Below are 14,358 nucleotides of genomic sequence, written 5' to 3'. Positions count from 1 at the left end.
CCCTTGCTAGCATGCTCTGTCTCTCTCTCAAAAATAAACATTAAGGGGTGTCTGGGTAGCTCAGTCGTTTAAGCATCCAACTTCAGCTCAGGTCAAGATCTCACGTTCGTGGGTTTGAGCCCTGCACTGGGCTCTGGGATGACAGCTCACAGCCTGGAGCCTACTTCAGATTCTGTGTCTCCTTCTCTCCCTGTCCCTCCCCTGCTCATGCTCTGTCTCTCAAAAACAAATTTAAAAAATAATAAAGATTTAAAAAAGGAGGACTTTAAAAAAGAATAAGTAAATGATTATACTACAGAGAATGCATAAGATATAGGATAAATGAAAAAGAAAAACCTGTGTTAGTGTTATGCTAATAGGTTTTTCTGGCTTAGGATAAACTTTTCAGTGACAATACCATACACTTAAAAGGAAATAAAAATCCTATGTGCTCTGGAAAACTGTGTTAGATGGCTCAGGAAGTAGCTCAAATCTGATGTTAAAGGTGCACTTGAAGAGTTTCACTAAATATCTATATTAGTATATTATAAGTGTAATTTTTTTTTTTTAATTTTTTTTTCAACGTTTTTTATTTTTATTTTTGGGACAGAGAGAGACAGAGCATGAACGGGGGAGGGGCAGAGAGAGAGGGAGACACAGAATCGGAAACAGGCTCCAGGCTCCGAGCCATCAGCCCAGAGCCTGACGCGGGGCTCGAACTCACGGACCGCGAGATCGTGACCTGGCTGAAGTCGGCTGCTTAACCGACTGCGCCACCCAGGCGCCCATAAGTGTGATTTTTAAAATGAACAGATATGATCAAATTAATACATTAAATAATATAATTAATTGACCACTTCAGCTCTATCCCTAGATATTTACGTATACACTAGTTGTCCAAAATTATTTTCCTATCTTCTAGATGGAAAAATCACTTACAATTAGAGTTGCCTTGTATTGATACATATATACACTCACTAACATGGTAGACAACAGAACTCTCATTTTACAACAAGTAAAAGGAGAAATCATTGAACATTTATCAAGCACCTACAATATACCAGACCTTGCCCTATCAGCATCTACATAAATTTTCCATTTAATTTCTGCTTAGTATTGTGAGATGGGTTGATAGGTAACAGACTAGTATATAGCAAAGTTAAAACTCACATCTGATCTCTCTGGCTGAGAGTCTATGTTCTTTCTGCTATGGTATCAGTAAGCCTCACTTTGGAAAGTTTCCCTCAGTGCTCCTGAAAGACAGCGTTTATCTGACTACCTGAGTATAGCCACTTCGTTTTGTCAACTTCACTCTCGTTTGGTCCAGGCAGGGCACATCCCCGTAGCGGTTCTTCTCTAGGTTTCCTGGAGACCTGCAGAAAATGAAACAGACAAACTTAAAAAAGACAGAGAAAAGGTGGAAGCAGTGTGTATGTGTGCATACGAAGTGTGGCAGTGCAAAGGTGGATGTCAGTCACTGTTGGCGGTGGAGACCTGGATCTGCTCATTGCCTAGCCTATCCATAGTCCATATCATTCAACCTTTTTAATGATATGTATGTATTCCTGTGGAAATAAAGATATTTCCATTCGAAAGAGAAAAGGAAAGGGAAATAGGGGTATAGCACTCCCCAAAAAAATCCAGCTGCTAATAAACCTAAGTCCAGTTTAACATGGTAGGTTGACAACATATGTTTGACTCCACTCCATCTAGTAGCCTCACTAAAATGACAATAAAGGTACTAATCGGTACAAATCCCAAAAATGACGGCAGAGACATCAGCAGACAAAGAGTGAAATCTATTTTGGCAGAGAGAAAACAGATGGAAAAATTTGGGCTGACTTCAGCCAAACAAATGCAGAAAAATAGGACCCACAGCAGTATCTACAGAGAGACACAATGGCTCACTCTTATAACTCCCACACCTTGGAAGGCAACGTGAGGCACAGGGCTAAAAACAGAGGAATAAATGAAAAGCTGAATTACAGAAAATGAGAATCCCCTGCCCTCATCTCCCTGTCCTCTCCCATCTTATACTTATATCCTAGCTTGGACCCTACGGGCAAGAGAGTGGAGAATTCCACTCTGGAGTAAGTGAATACCCCTACATGAAAGAATTCTGTCATCTGGAATACACCAACAACTAGCTAGCTGATTAGTTAAACTTGAAGATCACCCATGCAAACAGCATTTCCAAGCAGGGTTTAAGGACTCCACTCCTAAGTATAGAGTACTTACAGCCAAGAACCTCCATGTAATTACAGAAAGCTCCAACACAAAAAAAGAGACCAGTCAAACACATGGCAGGGAAAAAGCACAAAAGAGAATCAATAAGAGCAAATAAGTTCTAAAAGGCTATAAATAACACCCTCAGAGAGAAAAAGATACTGTATGTATGAAAATAAGAACAGGATGCTACGAGAAAGGAACAGAGAAGAAAAGCTCTTAGAAAATAAAAATGGTATCCAAAATATAAAACTTTATTTATTTATTTTTTTTTTTAAATTTTTTTTTTTTCAACGTTTTTTATTTATTTTTGGGACAGAGAGAGACAGAGCATGAACGGGGGAGGGGCAGAGAGAGAGGGAGACACAGAATCGGAAACAGGCTCCAGGCTCCGAGCCATCAGCCCAGAGCCCGACGCGGGGCTCGAACTCACGGACTGCGAGATCGTGACCTGGCTGAAGTCGGACGCTTAACTGACTGCGCCACCCAGGCGCCCCCAAAATATAAAACTTTAATAGAAGAGATGAAAGAGAAAGTTGAAGAAATTTTCCAGAATAAAACAAAAATTCAAAGTGATAAAAAATATGAAAAAATTTTAGTCAAATAAGACAATCATTCTAGGGCAGGAGTCAGCAAAGTATGGCCTGGCCAACCTGTTTTTGTAAATAGAAGTTTTACTGGAACACAACCAAGCCTGTCAGTTCAGTACTAGCAGAGATTATTATACTTGCAACAAAGATTATAAGGCCCAAAAGCCTAAAATGTTTACTATTTTGCCTTTCAAGAAAAAGTTTGTCAATCTTTGCTCTGGGAGATCCAACCAGGCTGATAGAAATATTCCAGAAGTAAAGAACTGATACAGTACAAGAAAAGAAAGAAAGAAAAAGAGCTAATATAAAAAAAAAAACAACAACAAATAGTCCTACAACTAAAGAACACAAGCCTTCAGGTGAAAGAACCTATCAAGGACCCAACAAAATGAAAGGAAAAAAAAGGGACCCACACCAAGCAAGGCATATCATTGTGAAATTTCTAAATGGAAAGAGAGATTATCTAAAAATGTCCAAAAAGACTTGAGAAGGCTTAAGAATAAAATCAGATGATTTAGTAGCATTGCTACCAAATACAGAGGGATTGTTTTAAAAATTCTGTTAAACCTAACCAAAGATATAAAAGATCTGTATGCTGAAAACTATAGAAAGCTTATGAAGGAAATTGAAGATACAAAGAAATGGAAAAACATTCCGTGCTCATGGACTGGAAGAATATATATTGTTAAAATGCCAATACTACCCAAAGCTATCTACACATTCAATGCAATCCCAATCAAAATTACACCAGCATTCTTCTCGAAGCTAGAACAAGCAATCCTAAAATTTGTATGGAACCACAAAAGACCCCGAATAGCCAAAGTAATATTGAAGAAGAAAACCAAAACGGGAGGCATCACAATCCCAGACTTTAGCCTCTACTACAAATCTGTAATCATCAAGACAGCATGGTATTGGCACAAAAACAGATGCATAGACCAATGGAATAGAGACTCCAGAATTGGACCCAAAAAGTATGGCCAACTAATCTGACAAAGCAGGAAAGAATATCCAATGGAAAAGACAGTCTCTTTAACAAATGGTGCTGGGATAACTGGACAGCAACATGCAGAAGAAGGAAATTAGACCACTTTCTTATACCATTCACAAAAATAAACTCAAAATGGATAAAGGACCTGAATGTGAGACAGGAAACCATCAAAATCCTAGAGGAGAAAGCAGGAAAAAAACCTCTCTGACCTCAGCCACACAATTTCTTACTTGACACATCTCCAAAGGCAAGGGAATTAAAAGCAAAAATGAACTATGGGGACCTCACGAAGATAAAAAGCTTCTGCACTGCCAAGGAAACAATCAACAAAACTAAAAGGCAACCGACGGAATGGGAAAAGATATTTGCAAATGACATATCAGACAAAGGGCTAGTATCCAAAATCTATAAAGAACTCACCAAACTCCACACCCAAAAAACAAATAATCCAGTGAAGAAATGGGCAGAAAACATGAATAGACACTTCTCTAAAGACGACATCCAGATGGCCAACAGGCACATGAAAAGATGCTCAACGTCACTCCTCATCAGGGAAATACAAATCAAAACCATACTGAAATGGTTTTGGGTCCATTTAGAATGGCTAAAATGAAATCAGGAGACTATAGATGTTGGCGAGGATGTGGAGAAACGGGAACCCTCTTGCACTGTTGGTGGGAATGCAAACTGGTGCAGCTGCTCTGGAAAACAGTGTGGAGGTGCCTCAAAAAATTAAAAATACACCTACCCTATGACCCAGCAATAGCACTGCTAGGAATTTACCCAAGGGATACAGGAGTGCTGATGCATAGGGGCACATGTACCCCAATGTTTATAGCAGCACTTTCAACAATAGCCGAATTATGGAAAGAGCCTAAATGTCCATCAACTGATGAATGGATAAAGAAATTGTGGTTTATATACACAATGGAATACTACTTGGCAATGAGAAAGAATGAAATATGGCCTTTTGTAACAATGTGGATGGAACTGGAGAGTGTTATGCTAAGTGAAATAAGTCATACAGAGAAAGACACAGCCCATATGTTTTCACTCTTCTGTGGATCCTGAGAAACTTAACAGAAGACCATGGGGGAGAGTAAGGAAAAAAGAAAAAAAGTTGGAAAGGGAGGGAGCCAAACCATAAGAGACTCTTAAAAACTGAGAATAAACTGAGGGTTGATGGGGAGTGGGAGGGAGGGGAAAGTGGGTGATGGGCATTGAGGAGGGCACCTGTTGGGATGAGCACTGGGTGTTATATGGAAACAAATTTGATAATAAACTTCATATTAATAAAAAAAATAGAAAAAAAATTCTGTTATTATTTCCAACCTGGAATTCGATGCTCTACCAAAATTTAAGTGAAGAAAGAAGATGGGGGACCCATTAACCAAGAACCAATAAAGGAAAGTGAGGAGGGAAATCAGGAAAAAGCTGAGGAGCAAGTCCAGACAACACCAACCTCAGTTGAGACTAGAGCAAAACAAAACAAAACAAAACAAAAACCTAAAAATTCTGCAAGTGAGGACTCCAGGGGAAAATAAACAATCAATTCATCATGTGATATATTCGACCACTTGGAAAATACTAAGAACAGTATAAAATAAATTTAATGAAGCATAGGGGAAAAAATAAAGCTAGGAACATGGAAAACTAAAAACAAATTTAAAAATTAGGTAATTAACTCCAAAAGAAACAAAAAAATTGAATTAATAAAATTTAATATATTTGATTTTCTAGAAGCCCATTTAGTTCTGCAGTAGAAAAAATTTCATAGTCATAATAATGTGAACAGTAACTACTGATTTAATAAAAAATTGTGACATAATTATATTGGAAAAACAGTCAAAAGGGAATTGGAGAAAGAGTGTAAGAGCCAAAGCTTACCAACCACAAAAATCAATAAAGAGCATTATAAGGACTTTATTTACAATCATAGAAGAAATACCAGAAGAAACAACTATAAGAGTTGAAAATGGACACCTAAGGGCGTGTGTGGCTCAGTCGGTTAAGCGTCCACCTCTTGATTTCAGCTCAGGTCATGATATCAGGGTCCTGGGATCAGGCCCCCATTGGGCTCCATGCTTAGCTTAGAGAATACTAGCTTAATATTCTCTCTCTCCCTCTCTCTCTGCCCCTACCCCCTCGTGCTCACTCTAAATAAAATTTAAAAAAAAAAAAAAAAGAAAAGAAAATGGACACCTAGTAGAACTGAGGGTAAGGCTAGAGACAGCCATTAATTTCATCATTTCTTTTCTTTTCTTTAAAAATTTTTTAATGTTTATTTTTGACAGAGACAGAGCGTGAGTGGGAGAGGGACAGAGAGAAGGAGACACAGAATCTGAAGCAGGCTCCAGGCTCAGCACAAAGCCTGACTCGGGGCTTGAACCCACCAACCGTGAGATCATAACCTGAGCCGAAGTCAGATGCTTAACCAACTGAGCCACCCAGGTACCCCTCGTCATTCCTTTGGTACTATTTTATAGTAATATTATATTTCATTTTGTAAATGAATTATTGTAAATTCTTTCTTTTATATAACACTTATATATAACATATATATATATATATATATATATGTTATATATAACTTTTATAGAACAAATTCCTTCTTTTATATAACAAAAAAAGGATGGAGCAAATATGGCAAAATATTAAAAATTGTCAGTATCAATTCTGGTGATAGGAAGATAGTTGTTTATCATGTTATACTCTGTACTTTTCCATATTAAAAAAAATTCCCTCTTCCCATACAAATAAGCCCAGCTGATATTTTACAAAGTTCCAAGGACAATTCAATGGAGGAAGGATTTTTCAGCAAATGGTGCTGGAGCAACTGGATAGCCACAGGCTCATACGTGCACGCACAAACACACATACACGCGCACATACAAAAATCAACATCAACCTAAACCTTATGCTTTATACAAAAATTAATTCAAAATGGATCACAGAATTAAATAAATGCAAAACATAACACTATAAAACTTTTACGTAAAAAAAAGAGAAAATCTTTGGAATCTAGGGTTAGATGTTCTTGGATTTGACACCAAGAGTGTGATCCATGAAAGGAAAAACTGATTAAACGACTTGACCAAAATAAAACCTTTTGCTTCACAAGGGACCCTGTTAAGAGGATGAAAAGACCAGCTACAGACTAGAAGAAAATATTCATAAGCCAGTATCCAACAAAGAACCTATATCTAGAAAATGTTTTTAAAAATTCTCAAATCTCAACACTTTTTTAAAAAGTCCAAACAGAAAGTGGGCAAAAGGCACATTTTTACAAAGAAAATATACAGATGGTAAACAAGCACATGAAAAGATGTTCAATATCATTAACTACTAGAGAAATGTAAATTATACCCACAATGGGATCTCATTACACACCTATCAGGACAACTAAGATAAAAAATAGTGGCAACATCAAATGCTGGGGAGGATGCAAAAAAAAATGGATCATTCATACATTGCTGGGGCATATGCAGAATGGTATGACCACTCTGGAAAACATCTGGGTAGTTTCTCATAAAACTAAACATCCAATTACCAAGTGACCTAGCCATCACACTCATGGATATTTATCCCAGAGAAATGCAAGCTTATGTTCACACAAAACCTAGACATAAACGTTCATAGTAGTTTTACATGTAATAGCCAGAAACTCTAAACAACCTAGGTGTCCTTTAACAGGTGAATGGTTAAACAAACCATTCATACCATGAAACACTACCTAGCAATAACAAGGAATGAACTATTGAGACATGTAATAACAACTTGGGTGAATCTCCAAGGAATTACACTGAGAGGAAAAAGCCAATCCTAAAAGGTTCCATATAGTAGGATTCCATTTATTTATTTATTTATTTATTTATTTTTAACGTTTATTTATTTTTGAGACAGGGAGAGACAGCATGAATGGGGGAAGGTCAGAGAGAGAGGGAGACACAGAATTTGAAACAGGCTCCAGGCTCTGAGCTGTCAGCACAGAGCCCGATGTGGAGCTTGAACTCACGGACCGCGAGATCATGACCTGAGCCGAAGTCGGATGCTTAACCGACTGAGCCACCCAGGCGCCCCTCCATTTATTTTTTTAATGTTTACTTATTTTTGAGAGAGAGAGACTGAGTGTGAATGGGGGAAGGGCAGAGAGAGAGAGAGAGAGAGAGAGAGAGAGAGAGAGAAAGAGTCTGAAACAGGCTCCAGGCTCTAAGCTGTCAGCACGGACCCTGATGCAGGGTTTGAACTCACGAACTGTGAGATTATGACCTAACCTGAAGTCGGATGCTTAACCAACTTAGCCACCCAGGCGCCCCAGTATGATTCCATTTATATGATAACATTTTTGAAATCACAAAATCTTAGTAATGGAAACCACATGAGTTGTTGCAGGGGTTAGGGATGGGGAAGGGTGGGACCAAGGTATGTGGTGATGTATTCTTCTGTATCTTGACTGTAGTGATGGATACACAAACCAATGTGTGGGCTAAAGATTGCATAGAACTAAATACACACACACACACACACACACACACACACACACACACTCTAAAACTGGGGAAATCTGAGTAGACTGGTGTATAATATCAATATCCTAGTTGTGATATTATACTATACTTTTAGAAGATATTATCATGGGAAAACTGTGGAAAGGGTGCATGCAATATCTCTGTTATTTTTACAACTTTATATGAATCTACAATTATAATAAAATGATAAATTTTTTTAATGTTTATTTATTTTTGAGAGAGAGAGAAGAGAGAGAGACCAAGTGAGGGAGGGGCAGAGAGAGAGGGAGACAGAATATAAAGCAGGCTCCAGGTTCTTAGCGGTCAGCACAGAGCCAGATTGCAAGGCTCAAACTCAGGGACCATGCAATCATGACCTGAGCCGAAGCCAGACACTCAACTGACTGAGCCACCCAGGCGCCCCTAAAATTTTTTAAAGAACATCTTTTGAAAAAATGGTGTAGTGGAGAAGAAAAGAAAGAAAGAAAGTCTCTTGGTCTATGGCATTCTGGACAACGAGTACTCTGATATCTACTTCATAATCTAGAATTCCAAGGGAGACATAGTTTGTTCTGTACAAGTAGCTTTATTGGAACTTGGTAAAAGACATAGACCTGGAGCTAATGGGGATTCTGGGTTCTGGCTCCTGAAATGGGGGGCTCATTCATTCAATAAAGAGTGAAGATTAGGAAGTCCTTCCATAGGGCTGGGAAGTGTTCTCTGATGATAACATGATGGCTGGTTTGGGTGATGCCAAGAGGACAATCTAAACTTCCTTTTTCTACTGGGTGGAGGAGGACCACAGTAGAAATGACATCTCAAGGACCTCACAGCAGAAGTATCCAGAATAAGATTAGGAATCCCCAGGACAAGAATGCATGCTCTTGGAGCAGCCCAGTACTCCTCTCTGCCCAGTACTTCCTTGATTCAAAACTGTTACAAGGAGGGTTGGGGAGGTGTCTGGGTGGCTCAGTTGGTTAAGTGGCGACTACAGCTCAGGTCATCATCTCGTGGTTCGTGGGTTTGAGTCCCACGTTGGGCTCTGTGCTGACAGCTCAGAGCCTGGAGCGTGCTTCAGATTCTGTGTCTCTCCCTCTCTCTCTGTGCTTTCCCCACTCATGCTCTATCTCTCTCTGTCTCTCAACAAAAAATAAATGTTTAAAAATTTTTTTTTAAAAAACTACAGGGAAAAACTAGTTGGGAGAAAGATTGGATGCATACATAGAGATTGTAAGTTGGTAAGAAACAAACAGCTGTGTGGGAGAAAAGAATACCCTGCGCTTGAAAATTGCTCTGCTTTTTTGTTACTTCCCTTTGCATTCTTGCTGTTTATTGACTGATTTCTCAATTGTTTCTTCTTTCTAACTCCTCTTATCAGTTTCCTAACTCATTCTTTTCCCTCTTTCCTTTTGCTAAAAGGCTCTCTCCCTGAATCTTCTTTACAGCACACTGACTAAGCTGGACAGGAATTATAAGGGGAAAGAGGTATTCACAGAATCATGGACTCCGAAAACATTTAAGCTACACAAGTAGGTAGACATCAGAGACTAAGATCACATATTACACAGAGGAAAACCAGGGTGCAGGGAAGGGAAATAATGTGTATAAATCACAGAGGGGCTGTGTCTGGCTATGCTGGAACTTGAGCCCGGGACAGATTGCCTGGTTTTCAACAGAGCTTCACTTGGAGAGACAGAAATTTCTGCTGCAGCCAATGAAAAAAGTGTAACATAAATGAGAGCAGCAGTAAAGAGAAATGATCTATGCCCTATGGCCAACAATACTTACTGAGTAATTATGAACCAGTTATAAACTAGCCAGGTAGTTCTGCAGTAGAATTTAGATAGAAGGAAAATCCCACAAGGCTAAATGCCTAAGAGTTAATTCTTTTCTGTTACTGTGAATTATTTTAAATGTTCCAGTACCCTCTTCAGAAAGCAAAGTGGCTTTTTTTTTGGCTTGTTTTGTGTGTGTGTGTGTGTGTGTGTGTGTGTGTTTAAGAAAGTAATGTTATACTACAAAGGCTCTAGGGAGAAACTGCCCAAATAGAGAGCCTACATTTTTGAGCCAACATTTTTGTTTTTTCCTAAAAACACTTGCATTTCAGAAAAATATTTTAAAATGTGTCCATTATTACATGGCTCCCCTGCCAGTACTGAAGACCTCCAGAAATTTCAAAATGTAGGATACTGGCAACAAGCACCAAAGCAGGAGAGGCGTCTTTCTGGATAAGAAAATCATCATCTAAGTGAGAGTGATGCTTCGTAACACAAGGAAGGGCCTCTGTTAAGGAAATGAGGTGTGGAAGGAGCTGTTGCCAACACACACCAGAAGCATGTTAGTAACCGATTGTTGTCCCAAACCTTTCCTACTTACATTGAACAGTGGAAAGTGCCAACGGGGTTCTCACGGCGGATGTCTTCATACTCCTCATATATCCCCCGCTTTTGTCTGGTGCTAACATAGTCCATCAACTCTTGGATGGTCATGGCGTGGGGACCCGGAACATGTACCGAGTCCCAGTCTAAGGCAGGAGGGAGGGAGAACAGGATGATCTCATCGAAGGGATCTGGGTGGCCGTTCATCTGGGGTAGGAACTGGAAATTCCAAGTGGCAAGGTCAATTTTGACGTATCCACCCAGGTTTTCTGGAAGGCACTCCCTGGGCAGGTGCTGGGTGACCTCAGATGTCTTTAATATCTGAATCTGGAAGGCCAAAAAGAACCATGTGAGTACGTAGGGGGGAAAAACATAGATAAGTTGAAGATAAAGAATAGGTGTGTTTATATTAGATTTGAAGAAGGGGATGAGATTTGCTTGAAATACGTGGTATACTTGTGAAAGAAGTAGACTGCATTTCATCTGCCTGGGATTGAAGTCTTTTTCCCAAATGTCTGACTTCCAGGAATGTATATCAAATGCATTCCTGGAATTAGGGATCCTTTTATAAATCTTGAAAGGATGGTACTGTGAACAAAGCCTTTATACTATTAACAAGGCTTCCCAGTGCCATCTCATGCAGGTATTTGCCTTTTTGACTACTAAGAACGCACAGGTAGTGATTTTTTTGGTCAACCCCATACTAAGGTAACCAACTCTAAGCCTGGTGCTTTACTCACAGCTCAGTATGGATGTTCTCAAAGATAGCTTTCTATGAATATAACGCAAGACCAGCCACCCAGAGACAGGGTAGCCCAGGAAAACTGCACGAAAAGTAATCCGAAGTCTGCTCTCTGCTTAGACACAGCCTTACTGGACCAAATTAGCCTAGTTGGTTCTCCATGAAATCTGTGTTGAATGGGAATGCTTGTCTCTCTTACTATTGCCTCTTCTTGGAATGTCCTCTTTTCCTCCTCAGCCTCTTCAAGGAGCAGCTTATAAAGCTCACCTCTTCTGTGATGCCCTCCCTGACTGCCAGAGACAATATTCTCCTCTGGGCTCCTTCCTGCAGAGCCACAGTTTTCTGCACTTCTGCCTCTGTGTTCCCTATCAGGACCATGAACTCCTCAAAGATAAGGAAAGTCTCACTCAATTTTTAATTCCCAGGGCCCAGAGCCTGGACTGTAAAGGTGCTCATGTATTTTGAGTTTATACGCACATTTATACTTACATAAACAAGTGCAAGAACTTGCCTAAAGAGGACTCTCAAAGAGTTACCTTGGAAAAGATCTCTCCTATTCCTAGTCACTAGGTCTCCAAGTACTTCCACAGAGCCAAACGTCTTCAGTTTTCCTCTCCAACACAAGTCTCCTCAGCTATAAAGATCTGCACTGTTATCACTAATATAACCTCATAATTCTTTTTTTTTTAATTTTTTTTTTAACGTTTATTTATTTTTGAGACAGAGAGAGACAGAGCATGAATGGGGGAGGGTCACAGAGAGGGAGACACAGAATCCGAAACAGGCTCCAGGCTCCAAGCTGTCAGCACAGAGCCCGATGTGGGGCTCGAACTCACGGACCGTGAGATCATGACCTGAGCCGAAGTCGGCCGCTTAACCGACTGAGCCACCCAGGCGCCCCTATAACCTCATAATTCTATATTACAAAAATCTCTAATAATATTTCACACTATATTATGACATAACTCTTATTATGTCAATGCCCTTTCTTTCAAGGGTGAGAAATGAATGAAGGAATAAAACCATAATCTTTCAGTCCTGGAACATTCAGGGGATAATAGATTAAAGATAAATTTAGAAAACACTTTTGAAGTTAGGAAACAACAAGCTGTTTTCAGAGAAAATGCCAGGAATGGAAGTAGAGAGAGATAGTGAGAGAGTCTCCTCCACCACCCTGGTGGTCAAAGGGACGGATTAGTATTTCCAGTTGAACAAATTCAAACACCAGTTCAACTAATGCAATTCCATTAGAGATTGTTAAATATGCATGTACAGCACTAGGCTAAATTTTGGAAAGGGGAGCTATCCTTAAGTTATCCATGGGACACACTCCTTCAGTGCTATCTTTATGCAAGTTGCTATGGAGGGAGAGTGCCAAACAACTATGTGTAGCTCCTAACTTCAAGAAACTTGGAATACAGTGGGAGAGGGAGCCTGTACTGAGCTGAGTAAAGAATAAAGCAGAGAGGGGCACCTGGGTGGCTCAGTCGGTTAAGCATCTGACTTCGGCTCAGGTCGTGAACTCATGGTCTGTGAGTTTGAGCCCCACGTCGGGCTCTGTGCTGACAGCTCAGAGCCTGGAGCCTGCTTCGGATTCTGTGTCTCCCTCTCTCTCTGCCCCTCCCCTGCTCATGCTCTGTCTCTCTCTGTCTCTCAAAAATAAATAAACGTTAAAAAAAAATTAAAAAAAAAAAAGAAGAAAGCAGAGAATACAAGTGGATACGTTAAGAGAAGCAGAAAGCACTTTAGGAAACAAACCAGGAGAATTTTACTGAAGGTAAAAAATTAATTGGCAGGTTTCAACAGTGGGGATGGGAATGTATCTATCCACCTCCAAATAAAATAAAGCTTGCCTTACCCTCTCCCGGACTTTGTCCTTCAGGAGGAGGCTGATGATGGAATAGGGCACTCGGAACCATATTGGTGCTCCCACAATCAGCACTTTCTTCAAACGAGCGGGAAATGCTCCCTATGGAGAACACATATGAAAATTTAAAGATATTAGTTAAAGCACACTGGAACCTGTGACCGTTCGAACGCAAAGTATAGGTTTTCTGCTCTTGTCCCCATCCTTACCCAGCAGGGGGAGTCTACAGCCTAATTTGCGTTTCATTTCAGTAACTACAGAGGTGGTTAAAAATTTTCAAATTATACACCTGACACTAATATAACACTATATGTTAATCATACTAGAATTAAAATTAAAAACTTAATAAAAAAATTAAAAGCTGGTTTACTTTTTACTTTTAAAAGTTATGTTATGTTCTGGGTGCCTGGGTGCCTGAGTCATTAAGCACCTGACTTTGGCTCAGGTCATGATCTTACAGTTAGTCCCACATCGGGTGAGCTTGAGCACGCTTCTCTCTCTCTCTCTCTCTCTCTCTCTCTCTCTCTCTCTCTCTCTCTCTCTCTCCCTCCCTCCCTCCCTCCCTCCCTCCCTGCCCCTCATGGGATTCTGTCTCTCTCTTCCCCTCATTCACTTGCACCCTCTCTCTCTCTCTCAAAAAAAGTTATGTTCTTATTAACATAAGCTTTATGGATCAAAAATATACTGACTTTTTTCAGCATATATGTGTGCATCCTTAAGTTCTGCTTATTAAAACTTTAAGAAAAATTAAATCATGAATAAACAGAACATGAAAGAAACATCTCTCATAACCTTTTATTCTGACATCTGTGTGTTTATAAATCATTTTTTAAGCCATCTCTTCATCTATTTTTGTATTCATTTATTCAATCAATAAATATAATCTAGTGGACACAAGGGTAAATGAGATATAAAGGCAAGGAGACACCTGATCTGCATAAAGCATAAGAATAAAAAAGTATTCATTCCTAATCCACAACTCTTGGTTTCCTTTGGTTTAATATCCCAGGCCTTCTCACGGGCAGGGATACCAGGTAATATTGGCATTACTGGAAGAAATTACTCCCAAGGAATAAA

General features: G+C 39.6%; 1 protein-coding gene across 3 annotated transcripts in view; it reads right to left on the bottom strand.

Annotated features, from left to right (window-relative positions):
* The window catches only part of PTPN9 (protein tyrosine phosphatase non-receptor type 9), an 83,026-nt gene that overhangs the window by 14,926 nt on the left and 53,742 nt on the right, over positions 1–14,358 (bottom strand). For all 3 annotated transcript variants that reach the window (XM_058736995.1, XM_058736993.1, XM_058736994.1), the window contains exons 6-8: positions 13,273–13,383; positions 10,671–10,999; positions 1,259–1,352 (exon numbers count right to left, since the gene is read on the bottom strand). In XM_058736995.1, the coding sequence (XP_058592978.1) occupies positions 1,259–1,352; positions 10,671–10,999; positions 13,273–13,383 (534 nt within the window). The remainder of the gene's footprint in view (positions 1–1,258; positions 1,353–10,670; positions 11,000–13,272; positions 13,384–14,358) is intronic.

The sequence above is a fragment of the Neofelis nebulosa genome, chromosome 7 (assembly GCF_028018385.1).
Source record: "Neofelis nebulosa isolate mNeoNeb1 chromosome 7, mNeoNeb1.pri, whole genome shotgun sequence".
NCBI classification, from domain to species: Eukaryota; Metazoa; Chordata; class Mammalia; order Carnivora; family Felidae; genus Neofelis; species Neofelis nebulosa.
The sequence above is the reverse complement of the archived record's forward strand: the minus strand, read 5'-3'. Positions and strand labels throughout refer to the sequence as shown.